Source organism: Zonotrichia albicollis, chromosome 10, assembly GCF_047830755.1.
Source record: "Zonotrichia albicollis isolate bZonAlb1 chromosome 10, bZonAlb1.hap1, whole genome shotgun sequence".
Classification (NCBI taxonomy): domain Eukaryota; kingdom Metazoa; phylum Chordata; class Aves; order Passeriformes; family Passerellidae; genus Zonotrichia; species Zonotrichia albicollis.
This window is the reverse complement of record NC_133828.1, coordinates 13,285,488-13,308,941: the sequence shown is the minus strand read 5'-3', so window position 1 is coordinate 13,308,941 and position 23,454 is coordinate 13,285,488. Positions and strand designations below refer to the sequence as shown.

The 23,454-nt window shown below is 42.2% G+C and overlaps 1 protein-coding gene across 1 annotated transcript in view; it reads left to right on the top strand.

Annotated features, from left to right (window-relative positions):
• The window catches only part of CPS1 (carbamoyl-phosphate synthase 1), an 84,699-nt gene that overhangs the window by 4,102 nt on the left and 57,143 nt on the right, over positions 1-23,454 (top strand). The window contains exons 3-15 of the mRNA XM_005486885.3: positions 551-640; positions 1,035-1,091; positions 3,414-3,506; positions 7,788-7,877; positions 8,965-9,093; positions 9,631-9,737; positions 10,800-10,941; positions 13,522-13,599; positions 15,128-15,226; positions 15,908-16,003; positions 19,825-20,014; positions 21,074-21,231; positions 21,989-22,117. Coding sequence (XP_005486942.2) covers positions 551-640; positions 1,035-1,091; positions 3,414-3,506; positions 7,788-7,877; positions 8,965-9,093; positions 9,631-9,737; positions 10,800-10,941; positions 13,522-13,599; positions 15,128-15,226; positions 15,908-16,003; positions 19,825-20,014; positions 21,074-21,231; positions 21,989-22,117 — 1,458 coding nt within the window. The remainder of the gene's footprint in view (positions 1-550; positions 641-1,034; positions 1,092-3,413; positions 3,507-7,787; positions 7,878-8,964; positions 9,094-9,630; positions 9,738-10,799; positions 10,942-13,521; positions 13,600-15,127; positions 15,227-15,907; positions 16,004-19,824; positions 20,015-21,073; positions 21,232-21,988; positions 22,118-23,454) is intronic.

The window sequence follows — 23,454 nt, the reverse complement described above, 5'->3', positions numbered from 1 at the left end:
CTGATCAAAGGGTTGTGCCCAGCAGCCTTAGTGTGTAAGAGTTTTGTCTCCGCCATAGAATCAGTGGTACTCAACCTTTCTTTTTCTTCTTCTGCATATTGTCCTGTGGAGGAGTGGTGGCAAAAAATACTCCATCTTGATTTCTTTACTAAGCCATGTGCCTTCTGGAAATATCTGTTCTGAGGTGGAATAACTGTTTTATACAGCAACTCAATTGAAAAATTGAGCTGACTTTTGAAACAAAAGATTACTTAAAAGTGAAAAGTTTTCTTATTAAAAAAGGAATCAAAACAAAACATTTTGTCTTGTCTTAAATTTCCATTTTCTTTCTTTTGACAAGAAGTGTTTTGTTAGATCAGTGCAATTTGCAGCTTTGGTTACCAAGCCACATTCTTCTATGGATTTCCTGGTCAAAATGCCCAGGTACAGACATGAGCTAGCCTGAAGTCTGTCCATGGCATGGTTTCTGGTGAATTGGATAGTGCAAGTCGAAGGTACAGGATAAAGTACACTGATCCTACAGTGCAAAATTATTTTCTTCTCTCTACAGGTTTCAGGTTTACTGGTGCAGGATTACAGCAATGAGTACAGCCACTGGCAGGCTACTAGGAGCCTGGGAGAGTGGTTGCAAGAAGAAAAGGTGAGCAATCTAGATGTAACAATGAGAGCTGACCTGGATGGAAGGATGAGCTCTTTATTTTGTGCTTTTTAAAACAAACTAGATTTTAACATCTCAGCTATTTGTGAGTGGAAATGGGAGAAGAAGTGAAGAGCTGCAGTGAGGCAGCCTTGGTATGATTGTTGCTGGGAGTCTGAGCTCCTAACACAAGGCCAGGCTGGATGGGGCTGTGAGCAGCCTGCTCTAGTGGAAGGTGTCCCTGTCCATGGCAGGGCTTGGAATGAGATGAGCTTTAAAATCTGCCATACCAAACTGTTCTATGATTCTGTGACATGTTCTCATAAAGGTGATCTGGCTGCTGTCTTTCAATTTTTTTAGCTGCTTGTTCTCTAACGTGTCCTTGGGTTTTCTTTAGGTGCCAGCACTGTATGGGATTGATACCAGGATGTTGTCCAAGTTAATTCGTGACAAGGTATGATCTGCTTCCCTTGGTCCAGTTGCATTAACCTTGCTGGGCCCTTTCCAAACCTGGAGTAGCAATGGTGCTGCTGGGCTGCCTTGAGCTCAGATCAAATCCATGTGCTCTTCCAAAGGCTTCAGTGCTCCTGGGCAATGCTCTGATTCCAAGCAGCCCCCTCTCCCTGGCTGTGCTCTGGGTTTCCTTTCCTGCAAGAGGTGATGTGAATGAGAGGCCTCAGGTAGTGTCAGACTCAACAGGTATCAAACACATCTTAACTCAGAAACAGTCAGAGAGAGCAACAAGTCTGTGAGATACTGTGGATATTTGTTCACAGACAGTGGCACCTTTGGTCAGTGGAAATTCTCCTGCCCCTCTGAGACAGAGGAATGCCTACAGTCATCCAAGATGTATTCCTAACCTGGTTTCCTTTGGCTGAAGCCTCCTATTATTTTCAATAGTCATTACTTTTCTCTGTTTTCCAAGAGCTGACAATTGAAGGTCATGGGTAGGATTGTGTTATGGAGTGAAGGTTAATGTGAAGGTACACTTCACACTGGCTGAAATGGTGATCAAAGCCAGTCTGAATGTAAATTTGCCTCAGAGGGCTTTCTTTTCTAATGGATTATTTGAAGCTGCTCTTTTCTTTAGATGATCAGTTTTCAGTCTGCAGCCCAACCCTATGCCCCCTTTCATTCCACAGCACAAGACAGGAATGGTCCAGCTTGAATAAAGGAATATTTGTAGAAATGAATTCTATTAGGAAGATGTGGCATTGTCCTGCTCTTACAGATAGCATACAAGTGCAATTTAGTACAATAGAAAATGGCAATATATTTTCTGCTTTCTTAAGACATAATAGACAACCATTCCTTTTATCCAAAGTTAATACTTTCAGTGTTTGTCCTGTAACTTAGCAGTGTATGGTAGTGAGTCATTATACCATGACTTTGGGTGGTATTGATATATGGCTCTTAAAAAAAATGCATAATGTCACCTCTTAACCCAGTTCTCCCAGGTTGAAAAAAAACGTACTTAGTATTTCACTCCCTGTCTCTATAAAAACTGGGGGTGAGAACAGGGCCTCCTTGTGGTACATGCAGAAATAAGCAATGACTTGTGAAACTGGACTGAAAGTAAATGCAAGGCACCATTTGGCTGAGAACAAGGAGCTTTGTCACCAGCATTTATGGAACTCACTGCATGGTGGCACTGAGAACCATGGCTCTCAAGCACCACTCTGGAGCCTTGTTTCCAAGAACAGGACTTGTTGAAGATGATGATGATTTTCTTTTTTTCATGTAAAGCAGCTTGGAACAGCTTTTGGTGTAAGAAAGAAGACATAGGATGTCAGCCACTGTTAGGGGCAAAACTGTCCTCAAAACTTGCCCTTATTTGTGTGCATGGCAGTGCAAGATATTGGCTGTTGCTTGCCCTAGAGAAAGGCAAGGATACTTCAGGTATGGCAAGCCAGGGCAGTATCTCAAAGGAGAATCACTAAATCCAAGGAGCAATCCCGGTGTGAATGTGGTGTCATATCCACAGAGCAAGCTGGGTTTAACATGTTTGGTCATGAAATTGGGATGTGAGAAATTTACCACAAAATATTGATTCTTCTATTTTACTTCCCCTGTCCATCCTTGAAAAGTTCTGTACTGCACACCCTGTTCCCATGCTTGAAAAGGGGTTAACCCTAGATTAATCCCATTTACTAACCCTAGATTAATCCCACTTACCTCAGGAGTGAGGCAAAGCCAAAGCAGGGATTCTTTTTCCAATGAGAAGAACAAGTGTCCTAGCTTCTGCCAGGACAGCAACACAGAGCAGGGTTTGCTAGAGGTGATTTTTACTTTTAACAGTTTATTCAGAAAACAGCTGGGCTGACCTGCCTCCTACATAGCTTTGCCTTACACCAGTTCTGCTGCCTTGTAGCTGTGCACAGGAGGCAGCTGAAAACCTCACAGTGGGTTTCCCAAACCAAAAAATCTTCAAACTGCTTTATGGGTTACTCCCAGATCTATGTGACAGTTATGTGGGGATCTGAATTCTGATCTTCTTGGAAGACAACTCAATTTCATGTCACAACACAGCTTGCCAGACTGCCTATTAACAAATATTACTGCTGATAACGTCTCTCCCCTCAAGGAAGGGGTTTAAACAGTTTTTTTTATACCAAGGAAGGCTCATAAACCTCTGAAAAATGCTAAAAATGGTTATAAACTGCCAAAACCCCATGTTTAAACAGCTGTTCTGGTTGCTGGGCCTGTCAACACCTCATCCCAGTGTTCACAGCTTCTCCTTTGCTTATGCTTTGTTTTTTCTGGTGTATTTCCACAGGGTACAGTACTTGGGAAGATTGAGTTTGAAGGTCAACCCGTGGAATTTGTAGACCCAAATAAGCAAAACTTAATTGCAGAAGTTTCAACAAAGGTGAGAAGTTTTTCCATAGTATTAGGGCTGTACACTCCAGGTAGTAACTGCTCCTCATTTGCTCTGGGGATCAACCAGTATTTCTAAACAAACAATTTGGAATGTTTTTTAAACCATGCACCTTTCTAGATCTTTGATGGACTGTTTTCTCAATATCCCCATGGCTCCTTAGGTGCAGTGTTGAGGTGTAATTTTGTTGGGGTGGAGACAAAAAATGGTTTGTGTTGAGCTGAATGTGATCTGAATCTGATCAGAAGACTCTGTGTTATAAAGACAGAAATACTGGGGATACAGTTAGACCTGGTATATGCTGGATGTTTTGAAACATAAAAAGAATTGATAAAAAGAATGGTTGCTTTCCTTAAAAAAAAATTAGGAAATGTCACAATATCATTTGATAATCTGTGTTGAGGTGTGATTTTGTTGGGGTGATTCCAGAAGAGATTTCTAGATGTCAAAACTGGACCCCATTAGGAATCTCCTCCTTCTAATAGTACTGGAATTAGCTGCTCTTCATAGATCTGAACAGACTGAAGTGAAGTTTTTAATTTGGTAGCTGGGCATGCTAGCAATGTTCAACTACAAGCTGAGTAGAATGTTAGAAATCATGGGGATGTGCAGGTACACAGTTTGTGGTGGTTGGGAGTGGGGCTGGCCCAGCCTCATCCCCAGTGGGCACAGCTGTGCAGGGCAGGTGAATGCTGTTGAAGGGAACGAGCCATGGAGTGCCCAGGGGCACTGACCAACCACCAAAGGGAACAGAGGGCACACAGGGGCAGGGCAGCAACAGCAGGGGATAAAAGGCTGGGCTGAAGGACAAGAAGGGCACATGCTTGCAGCCTTCTGAAGAGGTAAGGTATTACTCTGTGGGTTGGAACTTTCTGAAATTGTAGGGTGATAGTCTGTGTGTTGTGGCTGTCTCAACTGTGACATGGATGTAGGAAACCAGGCTCATACTAAAAAATAGTAACTGTTCTTGTACCAATGCAAGTCCCAATGTCTTAAATTGTGGCCCTTTTGGGGATTTAATTGGGGGATAAGGAGTGCCCTGGATGCTTAATCCCATTAAGAAGTGAGCACTGAGTCCCTCTTGCAAATTGCATGCTTGTTATGGTGTTTGCACTTCCTTCAAGATCAGTGAGGGTCTGGAAGAGCTCTGCAAATAGTTGCTTGTGTACTGTTCTGGACACAAGCCAGTGTGTTCATGGTGTGGGTGAAAAGCAGTCCTGAACAGGATGGTCAGCAAGCAAGGGGGAGTTTGAAGCACTCTCCATCTCCAAATCTTGGATTTACAGTAGTAACTGGCATCCTGGGATGCCACTGCAATACAAAGGCTGCCTTGCAAATCTCACCCAACTCATGCCAGCACCTCCACTGTGTTTTGAGTCAGGGTGCTACACAGAAGGATGGCAATTGCTTACTGAGGTTGTGATTACTGAGGTTGTGATCTAGGATTTCAAGGTGCAGGTGGAGCCATTTCGTGTCAGTAAATCTCAGAAACAGGTAAGATTGCTGATGTTAAACTCTGCAATTACTAAGACAGAATTACTGTAAAGATGCTGAAAATAGCTTATTAAAGGGAAATACAATAAGATTAACAGCACTTTGGCATCTTGTTATGTTTATAACTTCATTTTATAGGCTTAAAAAACAACTTCACATATAAAGCTGTAAATGAGGTAAGCTGTTTAATGTTGGCAATTACTGGACATGATAATCCATCTGTTGCCAAATGGTGATTTTCATGTAAATCAGCATACAGTATGATCTGGAATCTGCTTATCTATTGTACACTAGGAGTGATTGATTTTCTTATTATATCCTACCCACCCTCTGCCACTTTGATTAAATGTTAGTGATACAGACTGTGCTTGCTAACATTGCCTACCCAGGGCAAGGAGTGTGGAAAACTGCCAGTGTTCTGCAAGCACTCTTGTTGGAGATGTTTTTTGGTGCATGTGATCTTCAGGGTTGCAGAGCAGATGAGAGATAGGCAACCAGTCCAAACTAAAATATCACATCACACATGCAGGTCCGTGGACTGCTTTTGTTCTCAGCACTAGTTACCAGCAGGCTCTTTTATTCTCCCTAACCACTGGTTTGCAGCTCTCTCACATAATCCTTACAGACTGGGACAGTTTTTTATGGGCTGTGCTGTGAACAGGTGAGGGAAATCCTCTGGCTTTAGAAGGAATGGGTTTTAACAGTGCTCTGATCCAGCTCCCAGTCTAGTTTCTTGGCCAGATGCAGGGGACAGGTCAGGTCTCTGCAGGACAGTGTAACAAGTGGGTTGTGGAGACAGCAGCATCTGAAATCAGTCTTGCTGCTGAAGGAAGTGTTGTAACAAATCATAGCTAATTAATTTGAGCAAAAAGAGTTTTGAAAGTAAGGTTAATTGAAGTACTTGAAGTAGTGTTGCCCCACAACTCCCTCGCCATGAGAACAACTAAGGAGAACTTTTGAAGGAGATCTCGTCTTCATAATATGTTATTTTTTTAAAGTATGGATACTGTGAGAAATTCAGGGATCTTGAAAAGCCCCTTTTGAAAAGGACAGTGAGTTTTTCTTAGGTGTCTCTGACACAGGACACTAAAGTAGTTTCTGTGAGAACTGAACACTTTAACGTTCTTGGGATTTTTGAAATCCACCACCCAGAAGCTGAAGGACAGCATGTAGAGGACCCATAAAATCCCTGTGGAGTGATTCAGTTCCACTATGGACTGTTGGAACCTGAATCTGCTTCTGTGCAACTCCCTTTTCTTTATCCTTTTCAGGGTGTGAAGCAGTAAGGTGTCCTTGAGTAACAGGCCTAGAGAGGAATTATTTTGTGTGAATAAAACAGGAGAACAGCAGCTGACAGGCTATGGAGTTTTGGAGTTATACTCTAAAGCAGTACAGGATCTGAAAAATATAAAAGCTGAATCCTAAGGCATCACTAGAAACCTTTGTATTTCAACCTCTGCAAAGATAAAAATTCAAACAAGAACTGAGTTAGTGTAACACATGGGGAGGAGTTGCGTTATTCTGTTAACAAACTTCATCTTGAATTATCTGCTGAGGGGATATCTTTCCTTCTGGCTGGCCATATTTCTCCTTTTAAAAATTCAGTTTGTCACCCTGCACCAGCCATATTGGACATGGATTTTAGTGTCTTTTCATAAGGAGGTCCAGATGTGAGATACAGATGCCAGAGAAGCTGATTAAAAGGGAATTACTTGGTGTAAAAGAGAAAAAAAAAAACAAGACTTGTTTTTTCCATGATGCCCAAGAGAAAAGCCACTTTGGGCAGAAGAAATTTGTCAATATCAGCTTTCAGAAGCTGAGTGTAACTGAAGGTAAACACAGAGTTTGTTTTTAGGAGGAAGAAGGCAGCCTTATGTGCTTATTGATGAATAACATCAATAACTGCTGCCTGTAGTCATGTAGCAAGCAAAATAATTCAGCAGGCTTCAGAAAGAAGCTGTCCATAAATAACTTTACATTAGTGCTAGAGCTGTCTGACAATGGCACAGTACCAAGGCCATATAACATAGATTGGTTTGATTTCACTTTCTCCCATTCTGGCTGTGACCAGTAGATAACTGGGTGTACAAAGCATGATGGTCCAGATTTGGGACTGGTGACAGTTTGTTTTGTGGAATGGGTTAAGGAACAGCACCTGGAAGAGAAGTTGTGAGATAAAACTGGCAGGTCCATAAATAAAGTGGGTATTTATTGAAGTGCCTTCAAAGGCCACACCCTGGCACACTCTGCCCAGTTGACTCCAAGATGGAAGCAAAAGAGGGCTTGGTCATGAGATCTCACATTTTTATGAGTTTTAGTCCATTTGCATACAAGAGTTAACTTTCCAGTTAATGGCTTCAAATGATGAAGTTTCATCCTCCTTGCTTGCTTGCCCTCCTCTTTTTACCTTTTTTATGCTTTGGACCTGAGGTTTGAAGAGCTTTTCCTTGAGTCTCCAGCTAGAATAGGATTGTTTTGTCTTCACCACCCTGTGAAAAAATCCTAGAAACACTTTATATAAAGCTAAAAGTGCACACCAAAACAACAAAAAAACTTTAAAAACCTAGGTATCACTGCAATCAACAGTATATAAAACAGCAGTATAACTTCTATTTTCACAGAAAGATGAAGGAAGCACTAATGCCTGCAGTATTCCTGGAGATTTCCACAAAACTAAGTACCAGTTTCTTTTCACATGGGTGAAAAGTTATTCTGCTGCTTATCTTCTCTGTGTTTTGGGGACATCTGTCATTTACAACATGGTCTGTCTTTTTATAGGAAGTCAAGATTTATGGCAGAGGGAATCCAATTAAAGTTGTGGCTGTTGACTGTGGGTTGAAGCACAACGTTATCCGTCTGCTGGTAAAGGTGGGTCAGTGCCTGATGTCCCTTGTCACTTGTTTTGCTTTGGCAAGAGCCTCACCTGTACTCATGAGCCTTCCATCCACCTGGACAATGCATTTTAAAACTTCTTGCCCTCCTGAAGTGAGGCACAATTTTTAGGACGATTTTTATGCACTGGGAGCTGTTTTCTGCACTTGGTATAGTGTATTGAGGGAATAAGGAAGAGGACCTGTACAGCAGCCTCTCACCATGGGAAGAACCCCAAAAGATGAGTTTTCAAAAAATGAGGCACAACTTCTCTAAAAAACAATGAAGGAAGGTCAGCCCAACATTGTTAAAAATAAATAAATGAGTGGGGGGAAATGCAGTGAGGGTGGTGAATGGTTGAAATAGGCCCAAAGTTCCTGTGGAATGCTCATCATTAAAGATATTAAAAACACAGCCTCCCCAGGGCCTCAGCAACCTAACTTAAAGTGGAAATTACCCCTGCTTTGTGCAAGGATTGCACCTGATGGGCTCATGCATCTCAAGTTATTCTTTGATTCTAGAATTCTGTGAAAAACTTTTCCTGTTTTTAGCAGAGTGATATAGCAGGTCTTGCTTTTTTTGCCACACAGGAGGACAGAAGACAATATCCTCATGTTGTCTAGATGCACAGGATTTCCCTGATTCAATTTTTTAATTAGTGTGGATGTTTGTCTCAGTTTTGATGTGTAGGACTACTTCTGGCATGTCATAGAGCAAGGCTATGAAGCCCTAATTCAGCAGTTAGGATGAATGCACTGTGTAAAAGTGAACATATGTTACATGTGTACATACACACTTATTTAGCTTTCCATCAGTAAGTTTTGATCTCATCAGTGAAGTTCAGAGTCACTTGACAAACACTGAGGTGGCTCCAAGGGGCCAAGTCTGTCAGTTTTGTGGCAGTAATATGGTCAGGTTATGGAGAGAAGCTGATCGTGGGAAAAGGAGATAACTGATGACTGAAATACAAACTCAGGCTCTGGGACACGAGAGCTTAAGAAAAGCCTCCTTACAAAAATTTGTTTCCCTTAATTTCTGACTTCCTTACTTTTTTTTTTTTTTCCCTGGGTTTGTTTGTTTTTAGCGAGGTGCAGAAGTGCACTTGGTTCCATGGGACCATGATTTCACTGGCATGGATTATGATGGACTCATAATTTCTGGAGGTCCAGGGGATCCCATGAAGGCCCATGAAGTGATTCAGAATGTCAGAAAGGTACAGTGCAATACCTATAGACTGATTATACTTTTTAATTTGCCTTTTTCAATTGCTTGAAGTAGCAGTTGGCTGTACTAACCTGTTATGGGACAAATGTTATTCAGACATTTCAGCTGCCTGGAATATTCCTCATCTTGGTCTGGTGGGATTTGTCTCCAGCTCATTAGTTACTACAAGGCTTTACAGACCTTGGTGAACAGTACATGGCAAACATGGTGACCACAATTACCATACCAGTGCCTTGAAGTACCCTGTGCTCTTTCATGTCCTGTAGGAAGGACAACACTGGTTTTGAAGCTCCCACTTTGAATAATGTCATGCACTAAATGTCTGTGTTATGCTTATTCCCTGTGAGTAGTCTGACACCAAGCTGTGCTCTGAGGCTTTTCTCTGAACCAGAGGAAAGGAAAAAACTTTCCTTCATAGGCTGCTGCATTGAGCTTTTTCGCAAGTCTGTGAGGAAATTGTCATGGTTTATGCTGGAATTGCTGGACAGAGATACTCCAGTATCTGTTGAAAACCTTTCCGTTTTAGGTCCTGGAGAGCAATCGCCCAGAGCCCCTGTTTGGAATTAGCATGGGGCATCTAATCACTGGAATAGCAGCTGGAGCCACTTCCTACAAGATGCAGATGGCCAACAGGTGAGGCAGCTCAGCACTGGAAAGGGCTATGGAACAGCAGTGCTCTGCTGCTGAGCTGCCTTAGGAGCAGCTGGCATCTCAGTAACATTGCCACTTCCTTCCAGCCATTCTCCTTGCCTTTCATTTAAACTGCTCTCTTTGTTTGAACAAACAGGTGTCTGCTGAGGAAGGCAGGAGCTTCCCCTGAAATGGAAAATGTAAACCCCCTTCCTCCAAATTACTATAGTTTTGAAAATAAAAGGCTCTCAGGCAAAGATATGGGAGTAGGAATAACAGCTCTTTACTAGGAAAAACAAAAATACAAATGTAATAGCACAAACAACAAAAAAAGCCACTGCCAGAGTCAGAGCAGGAGCTGCCCCCCTGTGTGTCAGGGTGGTGGCACAGTCCCATGCCATGGTGGCTCAGCCCTCCTGCAGTGCCAGCTGTGGTTCTGCTGGAGCAGGGACCCTGCACAAGGGGGGAGTTTTCCTCTGCAGCTCCAGGGCTGCTGGAGATGGGCCTGGGCTCCCTCTGGGAATGCAGGGGAGCACAAAGCTGCTCCTCTGGGAATGCAGAGGGCAAAGGCTGCTGTGCTGTTCCAAACCTCAGATTGTATCCAGGTAGGAATGCTTGGCTCCTCCCCTGGGCAGAGCCTCTCCCAGTGGGATGATGGAATTTTCTCAGCCATGCAGGGACACTCACTGGCCATGGACAGAAGAGATCTCCTGGAGGGAGAATCGGTTGTGGAAGAGATAAAGAAAACTGCCCAATGAACAGCAGAGAACTGCCCCACCTCTGACAGATGGCAAATAGAATACACACATTGTCTTTCAATCCAGGACAGCTGCCATGTGATGTTATGCTTTTTTAGAGTGTTTTTGAAAGTATTTGTTGTAATCTATCCCTATCAAGTTGAAGAATATCGATGCTTCTCCTAGGATTTATAATTTTGAGGTTGGCTGCCAATATTTTACTGCTACTATTGAACTGTTATGTATAGTCCCACAGTTACCAGCTCCTCCTAATTGTGGCACTTGTGCACATTTGGCACTTGTGTCCTCTGATCCCTTTTTCTTGCAGAGGCCAGAACCAGCCTGTCCTGAATGCAGTGAGTGGCCAGGCTGTGATCACTGCTCAGAACCATGGCTATGCCATCGATGGCTCCTCCCTCCCTCCTGGCTGGAAGCCTCTCTTTGTGAATGCCAATGATCAAACCAACGAGGTGAGCTCTGCACAGAGAAGTCCCTATTTCACCTGTGTGAGCCTGCTCTTGCATTATCACGGCTAAATTTGTTGATTTGACCATCTGCTTTACTTGGAGCCCTGCTTTACAGCCAGAGTAAGATGAGTACCCCATTGTACCTACCCCACTGCACTGGATTGCAGCAGTGACTTTATAATTTCCCTCAAGAGAAGCCTTATTAATTTCCATGATTTCCCTACTGCTGGTGTTGCTCACTTAGCTACCATTTGTGGTATTTTTGGGATCCCCTGTTGTGGTGGAGAAAGATAAATCTGACTCCATGTTCTTAGAAGGCTAATTTATTATTTTATGATATAATATTACATTAAAGAATGCTATACTAAAACTATATTAAAGAATAGAGAAAGGATCCTTACAGAAGGCTTATCAAGATACTAATGAAAAACCAGAGTCCTGACACAGCCTGACTGTGACTGGTCATAAAGTAAAAACAATTCACATGTTGAATTGTTGAATTGGATCACAATCTCCAACCACATTCTAAAGCAGCAAAACGCAGGAGAAGCAAATGAGATAATATTGTTTTCCTTTTCTCTGAAGCTTCTCAGCTTCCCAGGAGAAGAAATCCTGGCAAAGGGATTTTTCCAGAAAGTATGACAGTGACAACCATTCTCTTAGGGTTTGTGCCACAGCAGTGCAAACCTCTGTCACCAGTTTGTTGTGTTGTTTCTGTGCTTCCCAGCACAGAAAAGGGATATCATTGCCATCTGATTTGGTCTATTATTGAAAATATAATTCCAATTACTAAAGTCATGAGGAAGAGGAGCTGCCCCCAGAGAATAGCTTACATGATCTAAGATACAAGTCCTATGTCAAGTGACATCCCTCTGAGATCTCAGGCTTCTAATTGCCCACATCAAATCTTTTCCATGATGCCCAGTGTTGTGCAAGTTTGTAAAATCTTGTTAGTTATCAGGAAATCAATGAGAAGGTATTTTCAAAAGCAGTTTCCCTCATGGAAATATGCTTCTTTCTTGTTTTGTATGAATGGTCACTATCAAGTCTGGCAGATTGAACAGTGCTGTTCTGAGCTACCCATCTGATGGTTGTTGAATAAGTTTTTGTCATTTGCTGTTTTCTTTGTCCTTACAGAAGGGTATCTAAACACAGAAAGGTATCTAAACATAGACAAATCTTACCAAACAAAACATTGATGAAAAAAAATTTTACAGCTGTTCAGCTCAATTTTTGAAATGAGTTTATTTTCACTGTGTTGGCAAACTAAACCATTCATTCCCAAGCCTTTCATATTTGCTTTAGCTGGAATTTGGAGACAAAGGCGATAAGGTTGGACAGGAATCTTATGGATCTAGTAGAATGATGTTCATTCATGTGAACAAAAAAAGACATTTCTGTGAGCCTCAAAGCAGCAACAGTCTCCTAAACCTTCATAGATGGGGAGGGACAAGGACTGTGTTGATTTAGCATGCAAAAACAGGGTCAGGGCTGGGATACTCTGTCATGTGGAGTCTCATTTCTCAGCTTGAAAACAAAAGCATTTTTTGGGTCTGACCTGACCTATCATAGCTAGACAGGGCCAGCACAGGTTTCCAAATACTGACAAGGCATGGAGTGAAGATTCTAAAAAGTTCTTAAATACATTTTTTATGCTTTTACATTTAAAAAATTTTTACAAACGTTTGTATGTAACTGCAAGGAACACAAGCATTCAGGTAAAATGTGACAGACAGATGGGATTCTTTACTCTGAGAGCAGAAATTCATGGCATAATGTTGTGGTCAGTAGCTCATCTCTCGTCCCTGTCCTATCCTGGCATCCCAGCCTGAAGCTCTGGATGGCACTGTGGCTCTATGTGAGACTGTTTGGGCTCCTTTGTCCATTCCTAAGGGAAACAGGTGGTATCAGGGCTGCTTTTCCCTGAATTTCCTCTTGAGGAACTTCCCTACTCCTGTCTGGAATTGGGGACCTTGAGCAGTGACACCTATGGGGTGCTCTCGCAGTGGATTTTGCTTCTTGGTGCTATCAGGCCACACAAATGAGAAACCATTTTTTCCTGGCTCCAACTGAAACTACAAACACCGTCTCCTACTCAGTTTAGGTCCTTCATAGCTGTTGTTTGTCCACAACAGTGGTCCCCTTCATCACTCTGCCCAACCCTGTGTCAGCATTTAAAATGAATTATGGAAATTAGGAGTGTGACCAGAATTTTTTATATGATAGAACAAATCAGCTTGGCATGGTTAAACCATTCATTGTCCCAAGTGATCTTTTCTTGCCAGGTACGTTTTTCTTCTCTGCCCTGTGTAGCTGCTCTGTCAGATGCTTACAGCTTATCAGAGTTTGGTGTTGCAGTGAAAGCTCTGTCTCCACTGTGCCCCCAGTCCATGGCCAGCTGGGCCTTGCACAGGCCCTGCAGGGTAAACAGCAGAGCAGGAGGCTGGGAATGAAATGTCAATTTGTCAGCCCCTAAAAACACACCAGTCCTTTGGCCTTCAGTGCTTGCAGGGATAAGGTGTGGCTTTCTGCTCACTTGCTTGTCAGGAGGTGTCACTAAGAGAGTCCCTTTTATTCCTGCAGGGAATTATGCATGAGAGCAGATCGATTTTCACAGTGCAGTTCTATCCAGATGCAAATCCTGGGCCCAGGGACACAGAGGTAATGTATGGGGGATAATCTGGGCTTGCTTTCTGATGGCATTGTGAGTGCAGGTGTTTATCAGCTGCTATGCCAGTTGGTGATGGCCCTAAATCTTGGGTCTGGAAGTGTCAGGATCCCAGTCATGCATAGGCTTGTGTCTGCTTAGCTTGATCTGGAGCTAATTACAATCAGCAGCAAGAGCTCTATTGACTTCTTAGTGCTTTGGATCAGTGATTCCATTCATATCATGTGTATGTATTGAGTCCTGCTGGGATTATCTGTGTTGGAAGTTACTAAAGTGCTTAAGCCTTTGCAGGATCAGGCTGAAATCTCTTGCAAAAGAGGCTGCAAAAGGAATAGGATTTTATCTTAAATGTAAAAAAATACTAGCCAGATGCTTTGTAATAAAATCATTAACTTTCTAATATACTTTAGTTCCACTTTCAAATTTTATAATTACTGTAGAGTTATGTAAATGGATTCATACTTCCTCACTCTGGTTCTCCTAAGTGAAATGAAATTTTAATCCCCCATCTGTGACTTCACACAAATTTTGTAACAACTGGTTGCATAGTCACAGAATATGACTAAGCAGCATCAGGGGATGTGGAAGGCAGAGGAAGCATGTCTGAACATAAATAAACTATTTAGCATTTCCTGAGAGACAAAGATGGAAGAATACCTAGAAATGCTTATGTTAATCTTAATTTGATGATGTTGATTAAATCTGCTTGTAAATCTCTTGATATCAGGAACTTTTATAGCAATCTGATTGACTAGTGTATATCGGAGAACTCCAAAACTCAGCTGTGTGTCTTCTCCAAGTCTGTGCTCTCCCACTGCTGGGATGGTTTGATGAGATAGAGCCTGTCCTGACAGGTTTGCAGGACCATCCATACTCTTTCCCAGGTAAATCCCAGCAGTCAGCCAGCATCAGAGCTGTGTGGCAGAAACCTGGCAGGTGTGGGGTGGATTGGAAGCCTGTCCCACTGCCTGTAGCTGCCTGATCCCACTGAGGGTCCTGCTGCCTGCCCTGCCTGATGGAGAGCCCTTTTCTGGGACCTCCTCTGGAAGGACAACACTGATTTTGCACAATTCATGTTTAGCTATCCCTTCTCAAAACTCTGCTCTCCAGTAGGCACCATTCCAGATGGTTCCTTGAACTAGTTCAGTGTGTGCTCCTCTGTGTTTTGGCTTTTGGTTCCCTGAGCCAGTTCAGTGTGTGCTCCTTTGTGTTTTAGCTTTTGGTGCACGTTCACTCCTTGCACTGGCAGCCACAGAGAAGCAGAGCACACAGACATGATTGATGTGTGTTTTCTTCCTGATTATGACCTCACTTTCTTGAATGCAGCTTTGTCAGATATGTCAAAGTTGTTATATAAATTTCAAATAATGATTTCCTCTCTGAAATGGTGTAAATCTGCCTGCTAAAGGCAGCAGAGCAGAGCTGATTGCCTGAATTCACAAATGGCCTGGTTTTTCCTTCTTTGCTTGGTATATATCGAGTTCATCTTTGACAGTAAATACATGTGTGTGTTTTTCCTAGTTCCTATTTGATTCATTTATTTCCCTGGTTAAGAGAGGGAAAGGCACCACCATTCCCTCGGTCCTTCCCAAGGCTGGAGTGACAGCTTCTAGAGTGGAGGTCAGTGTACAGATATTTTCATGCCTGTCAGTGAGCCTGGGAGCAAGTTAATTCCTACTGAACCCACAGAATGAAATAGCACATGGAAGTCAAAGGAGGCTTCTCTTAAAAAAGTCCTGACAGCTGCTTATCTCAGTCATCTGGCTTCTCTTATGTTATTAACTCTCTTTTCTTTGAAAGAGTTTTAAGTTCTGATGTTTCATGTATTTTCTTTGCAGCTCTCCTGAGAGAGGTGCTCTCATAGCAGCATAATGAGGTGCCCTGGGATAATCTGGCCATGAGATTTCACGCCAGCAGTATAATGTTGGTGCTTGGTTGCTTAGCAAATAAGTCTGAAATTCCTAACGTGAGCTGAATTTCATACAGTTTTGCTGCCTTAGACGCAGCAGGATTTTGTGGGTAGCCAAAGTGAGGCATTGTTGTCTATAAGCACATGATACAATTAACATGTTTGTTGTTTGCTCTATCCATAAGCCCCATGTTTCTCTAAATGGATATATATGGGAGAATTCCAGTAGAAATACTCCCAGAAGTAAAAGTGGGGTGATTTTGAAAGCAGCTTCTTCTCTTTTGAAAATATATGTTCTGTAATTTAAGACTGTTCAGTGCTGCACAGTCTCTGTTCATTTCAGCATCCAACACACTGGGACTGATTGTTTTCATGCCATTTGCCACTTGCAGGTCTCCAAAGTTCTCATTCTAGGATCCGGGGGTCTGTCGATTGGCCAGGCAGGGGAGTTTGATTACTCTGGATCACAGGCTGTGAAAGCCTTGAAGGTGAGGAGATCCTGTGAAAATACACAGAGTTCTGTATGTTTATAACCTCATCTTTCCCTTCTCACAGCCAAACTGATCCTCCAACTGTGTCCAGCTGGGGCAAGGAGGCTGATGAGGATAAATGACCCTAGGGAAAATAAGCAATTTTTGTTGCTGAACTTGCTGGTTGAGTGATGTGAGTTAAGCACTCAGAATTATCTTCCAAAGAGAGATGTTCTTGGGGTTTCCATCACAGTCTTCAAGCAGTTTATTTGTGATGTGTGCCTCGTTGCTCCAGGCCTGTTAAACTGGAAATGGAGGAGGAGGAATATGGTCAGATGTACCTGAGGTGAGAATCTGGAACTTCTATGGTCTGTCAACAAGCAAGGTAGACAACCAACAACAGCTGAAAAGTTGGCTATTGCTACACAAAAGAACCCCTCATCAAGGCAGATTTTCTAAATGGTGTTTCTTTGAAATAGGATGAATTTTTTAATGGTCACTTATGTCAAGTTGTGCTTCCAGAATAGGTCCTAGAAAGGTCACTGGGGCAAAAGCTCATGCTAGGAGAAGGTGTAGAAGGGTAGAATGTTCTGTGATGGGGTTATTACTGGTATTGTAAGAGTTACCTGGGTCCCAAGTCCATGTCTGACCCCATGTGAAGAAGGAAGAGGGAACATGCAGAGCCCTGACAGTGTCAGAGCAGCAGTAACAGCTGCCTTCAGATGAGGTGATGGTTGTGAGCAGCTCTGAGGCTGTCCTGATGCCACAAACATTCTATTCCTGTGCTGGCCCTGGAGTGAAGGAACAAAAAAATCAGTTTTAGTAATGTTAAATATAATCTGGGCTGCCCTGGTTCATCCCCATGTTGCAACATATCCTGTATCACATCTGTGTTGTTTGTGTACTGCATTGCTGGTTCAAACTGACCACATCATCAAGAGACAAGAACAGGGCAGGAGTGGAGGATCCCAGACTTGGGGAGTGTCAATATGACCCATCTGGAAAAGAGATATCTCCTTTATTTTCATGTTTGATGGGGGTTTTTTTGTAAATTTATTTTTTGGTGGGTTTTTTTGTTTGGGGTTTTTTTTTCCCTCTTTGGCCTTTAAGCTCAGTTGGGGTTGTGGAAGAAAGTGGAGTCTTTTAGTGATAAACCTCCCCAGCTTGACTCCCAGAGCCCTTCCCCTTCACGTGGTCACCCAAGAGCTGCTGTGATCTGTGGGCTGATCCAGAGGCAGAGCTTGCCCTTCCTGACCTTGCCTCTGGCAGAGGCATTCAGGGCTGCACGGAGAGAGGAGTGGCTGGTCAGCCCTTTTCCTGCCAGGGAAAGCAGCAGAACATGGCTGGGAGAGAATGCACAGTTAACAGGAGACAGGAGAAATTTCTTTTCCCTTAGACTTGTTAATTTGCTTTTATTTTTTTTGTTATGAATCAGCACTGGTTCTTTCTCAGTGCTGGTGTTCTGATTCATTCTGCTGTGTGCTGCTGCTCTGGCTTGGCTCTTGGATGCTGATTCATTGTAAGAAGGTGCTGATACTGATAGTCAGTCCTGGACAGTTAAATGGGTGCTTCTTTTAAAGACTAAAAAGTCCTTGAAGAGCTGGAACCTCCACAGTTGGTAAATTTGTATCTGAAAAAATATTAATCAAAGGCAAGAACTTCCCCTGAAGAGCCAGGCCTGGAAGCATCTGTGGACAACAGATTGGCTTGTGGTCACCTAGAAAATCTTCTCTTTGTCACATGGAAGATCTTCTGGATAACTTTCTGTGGGGATTATCCCAGCTCAGCTGAATACAGGTGGATATTACCCAAAAAAAGAAATGGAGCTCTTCTGGAGTATTAATAATCCATTGCCTTAAGTTGTAACAAAGTGTCTCCATCAGGGTGGGTGGCCATGACACAGACTTCTGTATGTTTATAAAAAAACTAAAAAAGGCAAAAGTTGAAGGAAAGAGTTGCAAGAGGGAAAAGCACATGGATTAAAATCCAGCATCCCAAGAAATTGGGCCCCAATGATGTGATATCAATGAAATGTATCTCTCAGCACAGAGAGCATTCATTTTCTCATTAATTATCATCATCACTGCTGGTTGATCTCTAAGATACCTTGTCCCAGATAAGCAGGGAAGAAAGAGCTGAGATGTTCAGATAGTCCAGCTTGTTGAAAAGTGATAAACTTTGATAAACTTTTCTCTCCCCCATTTATTTCAACAGAATTGTAGCCATGAATTTCTAAATACATTTATTAGAGAAGAATGTTTTGATCTTTTCCCTCACCATCACCATGAAAACTACCCAGTTAAGGAACATTAGTCTAAATCCAAAATATTTTCCATACAGATTTTATATGTTCTTTCCCTCGCCTGTTCCACACATTTCCAAGGAGAGTGTGCTTCAGTGAAAAAAAAATACAACTTGTCACAGGGAAAAAAAAGCCAGCAGAAATTTACAGCCAGTCTTTAAGGCAGTATTTTCAGTTATCAAAGAAAGGAGAGGATATGTTACCCAACACCTGAACCCTGAGAGCTCTTAGTGAGATTCCCAGTGCTCCAGGTGAGTTATATTTTTGTTCCCCCAAAAGCAGTGAGACAAGCAATCACAAATTTTAAACAAACACAGAAAAATCCTGTGGCATTTTCATGCTTATTGTGAACTGAGGGAAAACAGCACTTTCTGCACTGATCCTAGCAACACTTCCATAGCATTTTCTCCAGTCTGTTTCATTATGATATTTTAAAACTATTGTCACTGTTCCTCTTTCCAATGGGAATTGTTGTTTTTAATGTTTTAACAATTTCCATATATATATTCAAAATTACACTTTGACTTGTAATTTGCATCTGTAACTAGCATTTTTTGAAAATGATGTTTGCTTGTGATTTTTCAGCCTTACATGAAGCTGATGGAGATTTGAATGAGCTCCTGTAAAAGTGAGGCCACAGCCTGTGCACTTTTCAGTCCACCTTTGCAACAAAGCAGTAGAACAATTTTCTCTATCTGCATGTCTAGTGCGTGTGGTTGATGTGGGGTTTTTTAAAGCTTGGCCACAATCATCGTTTTTAGCAAAACTTGGTTTCCTCATTAGGTGCTGATATTTCAAGAGGGAGGAGGATTGATCTGCCCAGCTCTGAGTCACAATTTTCTGTTAATGAGCAAACTTAGTGCATTTCTGTCTGTAGCTAAAGAGCAGCAAGACTGTTAGAGCAGGAAACAGACAAACTTTATTATCTATTATGATTCTATCTCAGTTTCTCAGCTGTGACAGAGAGCAGTGTAAAATTTTGGCTAACCTTCATCTTGCATAGAAAGGCAGAGTTTGTCTGTTAATATGTGCAGTATCCAATAAAAAAAGTTAGAGGATGAGATTTTTAAACTGTTAATACTGGGACAATAAGGTATTTCTGTGGGAAATCAAAGAAAAAATGGTGGTTTTGTTACTATTACTAGTTGGTACAAAAATCTGAGAACTTCAAACACCTACTGCTTGGCAAGAAAATATTAGCTTTTGATTAAATTTTTTGCTTTGTCACCTTTAATCTGACTTCCAAAGGCAGACAGACATGAGGATGCTGCAGTTTGTACCTGTCTCTCCTATATAACTCCTAAATGTGTTAAACAATTTCATGTTTTTCAGGGTCATGTGGGAATCTCCATTCCCTCAAGATTCACAGGCACAAAAGTAAAGAATTGGCTCAGCCTTCAGATCAGAAGTCTCTTACAGGACACTACATAATTTTGAAATTCTTCTGCTGTTATGAATCCCCTCTCTTCTTGCTAGTGCTTCTGTTAACTCTTTCCCCCATGTATGCCTATTTTTAACACAGATTTTAATTTTTCAGGAAGAGAATGTGAAAATTGTCCTCATGAATCCCAATATTGCTTCAGTGCAGACCAACGAGACAGGCTTGAAGCAGGCTGATGCTGTCTACTTCCTCCCCATCACTCCTCAGTTTGTCATTGAGGTCATCAAGGCAGAGCATCCTGATGGAATAATCCTGGGCATGGGTGGCCAGACTGCTCTCAACTGTGGTGAGTGTGGTACAGGTGCCTTGGCACTCCATGGAGGCCAAATCCTGGTTTTTACCACATAACAAGTACAGTAATGAGGGACAGGAGCAGAGGAAATGACCTCCAGTTACACCAGGGGAGGTTTGGATTGGATATGAGGAGAAATTTCTTCACTGAAGGATGGTCAGGCATTGAAACAGTCTGGAAGTGCTCAAAAGGTTGTGGCATGTGGGGACATGATTTAATGGTGTACATTGTGCTGCTAGGTTTACATTGGACTGACTTGTTGATGTTAGAGGTCTTTTCCAACCTGGGTGATTCTATGATTCTGCCACATGTTGTGCAGATTTTATTTCTGCAGGCATCCAAACCTCACACATTGGCCAGTCTACTGAGAGACAGGCAGAGATTCCAACCATGGGGGAGTGAATCTTTCCTAAGCTGTGAACTTAACATCTAATTGCTGGGTTTGGTAGTTAAAAGTCATTCATATGTCCTGCTTTTCATCTTAAATCTTAGTTATCATAGTTAGATATAGGATATTCTGACCACCTTGAGGCAGAGATTAAAAGGAAAAGTTACCTTCATATAACTTCTTGCACCAATATTCATCTCTGCTGCTTTGCTCTGTGGTGTAGGTGGTGGCCAGCTGGTAATTGTAGTATTATCCCAGGTTTCCTAGATTTGAGGATGGAAAATTTCATCTTATGGTTATGAGTTCTGACAAAAATAATACAATTAGCTGTGGAGGAGGCCAGACAAGTTGTCAGCTAATCAGATATCTTTTGAATACTTTCTTTGCTCTAAATTTTCTAAATTCTTCCCTGTGAGGGTGGTGAGGTCCTAACACAGGTTGCCCAGAGAAGCTGTGGCTGCTTTTGGGTCCCAGGAATTGTCCAAAGCCAGACTGGATGGGGCCTGGAGCAGCCTGGGCTAGTGGAAGCTGTCCCTGCCCATGGCAGGGGGGTGGAATGAGATGAGCTTTATGGTTTCTTCCAACCCAAACCATTCTGTCCTTCTTTAATTCTATGATTGTTCATTTACTATCCATCCTCAGAGCTGTCTTGGTTTCCTCTGCAGGAGTGGAACTCTTCAAGCAAGGGGTACTGCAGCAGTTTGGTGTGAAGGTCCTGGGGACCTCAGTAGAATCCATCATGGCTACAGAGGATAGAAAGCTTTTTTCTGACAAACTAACTGAGCTAAATGAAAAGATTGCTCCCAGCCTAGCAGTGGAATCGGTAAATCAGATCAATTTGAAGATGTGATTGCTATTACTGCTGCCCATTTGACTTAGTAAAAATATTTATTGTTTTGTAGAATGAAAGCTGAATGCAGCTGTGGATGCTGCAGTGTGTAAGCACTCCTTGATGATTAATCCTGGGGTCACCATGATTTAAAATGAGTGAAAATGCAGTTAAGCATTGCAAAAACCTAACCTAATTTACCAATTGGCAAATAAAGTAAATTATATTGGGGTGACTCCTGTGCTGCAGCACAAAAGTATGTGGCATGCCAGGGGTACTTTTCTTAAATCATATACAAACCATTTAGAGTTAGGGTTAGAGGTCCCCAAAATCATCATGATTGAAATCTTGAGGATGGGAGAATGAAAACATAAAATTGGGTTTGGTGGAAAGGTCTGTTCAAGTTTGGAGGAAATCAAATAGGTCTTAACACCTCCTAAAGGCATCCAAGTTTATTTCATGCTGGAGTCTCTGTAGAAAGATCATGTAAGGACATTGTCCATGGCAGGTCACCAAGGAAGTCCACAAACAGCTAAGGACAGAAATCACCTCCTTGACTGCGTGTTCCACTTTTCTGCTATTTGGCAGAAAAGGGGAATATTATAAAGTGAACTTCTATTATTTTAATTTTATCTTCATTCAGTTTAGTGTCTTACTGATGGGATTTCTAGTTAACCTTGTAACCAGAGTTGAAGACTTTATTTATCTGAATTGCTATCTATTTCTGAAATGTATTCCCCTCTCCTTTAAGGTTGAAGATGCTTTGAAGGCAGCTGAGAAGATTTGCTACCCTGTCATGATACGTTCTGCCTATGCCCTTGGTGGGCTGGGGTCTGGAATTTGTCCTGATAAGGAAAGTTTGCTGGACCTTGGTACAAAGGTGTGTCTGGAACTGCAAACTTGGGGAATATCTCAACATCTGATTTTCTTAAATACTATTCTAATGTCATAGATACTGGGAGTGTACATTTCATCTTTGTACATTTCATTTACATTTCATCTTATCTGTAAAATGTTGCCCTGGTTAGGAACTGCCCTCTTTTCATCATTCCTGCTGACAGATAATGAAAATGGCTCAATGACAGATCTTTTAAATTCATGACAAGACATAATTTGAGCAAGTTTTTCAGCAGTTTTGGTCTGGAAGGAAATACCTTGGTCTAGAATCACCTACTTCCAAGAGTAAATGATTATGAACAGTGTTAAGGAAGTGGAAACATTTGAAATGCTGAGTGATAACGTGGTCTTAGGGACAGAAGGCTGGGAGGCTTGGGCCTCTTCTGTGTTTTTGTCAAAAGATGGTAATTCTCCCAGGTCAAAAGCTCATTTAGCAGGATGACACTTCATAATTTGACAACTACCATCTGTCTCTGGCTATGAAGACAGCTCTTTTTCTATAGAAAATCTGAGATAGTTTAAACATTGCTGTGAAAAGTACACAGATAAGTTGGGAAAACAAATCCAAAGCTTTTTTTCCTTGTCAAAAATGCAGAATTTCAGGAAATTTTGCAGCCAGGTCAGTAAGATACAGATTTCTATCCCTATGGGTCTCTAGAATTCTTGGGTTTGTCTTTCCCTGGTTTGCTGAGCCTCTTAATCTCTCACTGATCTCTAGAAAGAAATACTGCAGATGTCACTGGGAGCTGTATGTGCCAATGACTTCTTTGTGTTCCCCACCTCTGCTGTCATGCAAACAGACCCTGGGTCTGGTGTGCTCAGTGCTGAACAAACACTGCTTGGGTAGAGCCAGCTCTGGGGGGCTCAGGGGGCAGGACTGGCACAATTTGGGGAGGCAGGAGGGGCAGGAATTCCACCTTCCAGATCCGTGGTGAGGTTGGAAACATGCCACTTACTCAGGCTCTCTTGTGGGCTGTGTTTAGAGAAGGCAGAAATTCACCCATAAACCCTGGAGTGCAGCTGTCTGACAGGTTTATATCAAAACCTTTTTCAGCAGGAAAACCTGATTTTGATCACCACATTGTTCTTTATTTTATTTATTTTTTTTAAAGCCTTCTGCCTACCAGCACCCTCAGAATCCTGTCTGCAAGGGTGTTCCCAGTTACTACTTCTGCCAGGTGGTGCTTCATTCTAAGTTTGAAGTCTGGCATTTCTACTTGTTAAATGTCATCCCATTAATCATGGCTTAATGCTAAAATTGATCTGGATCTCTCTGCAAGGCCTCCTGTCCCTCAGAGAGTTTACACCAGCTCCCAGTTC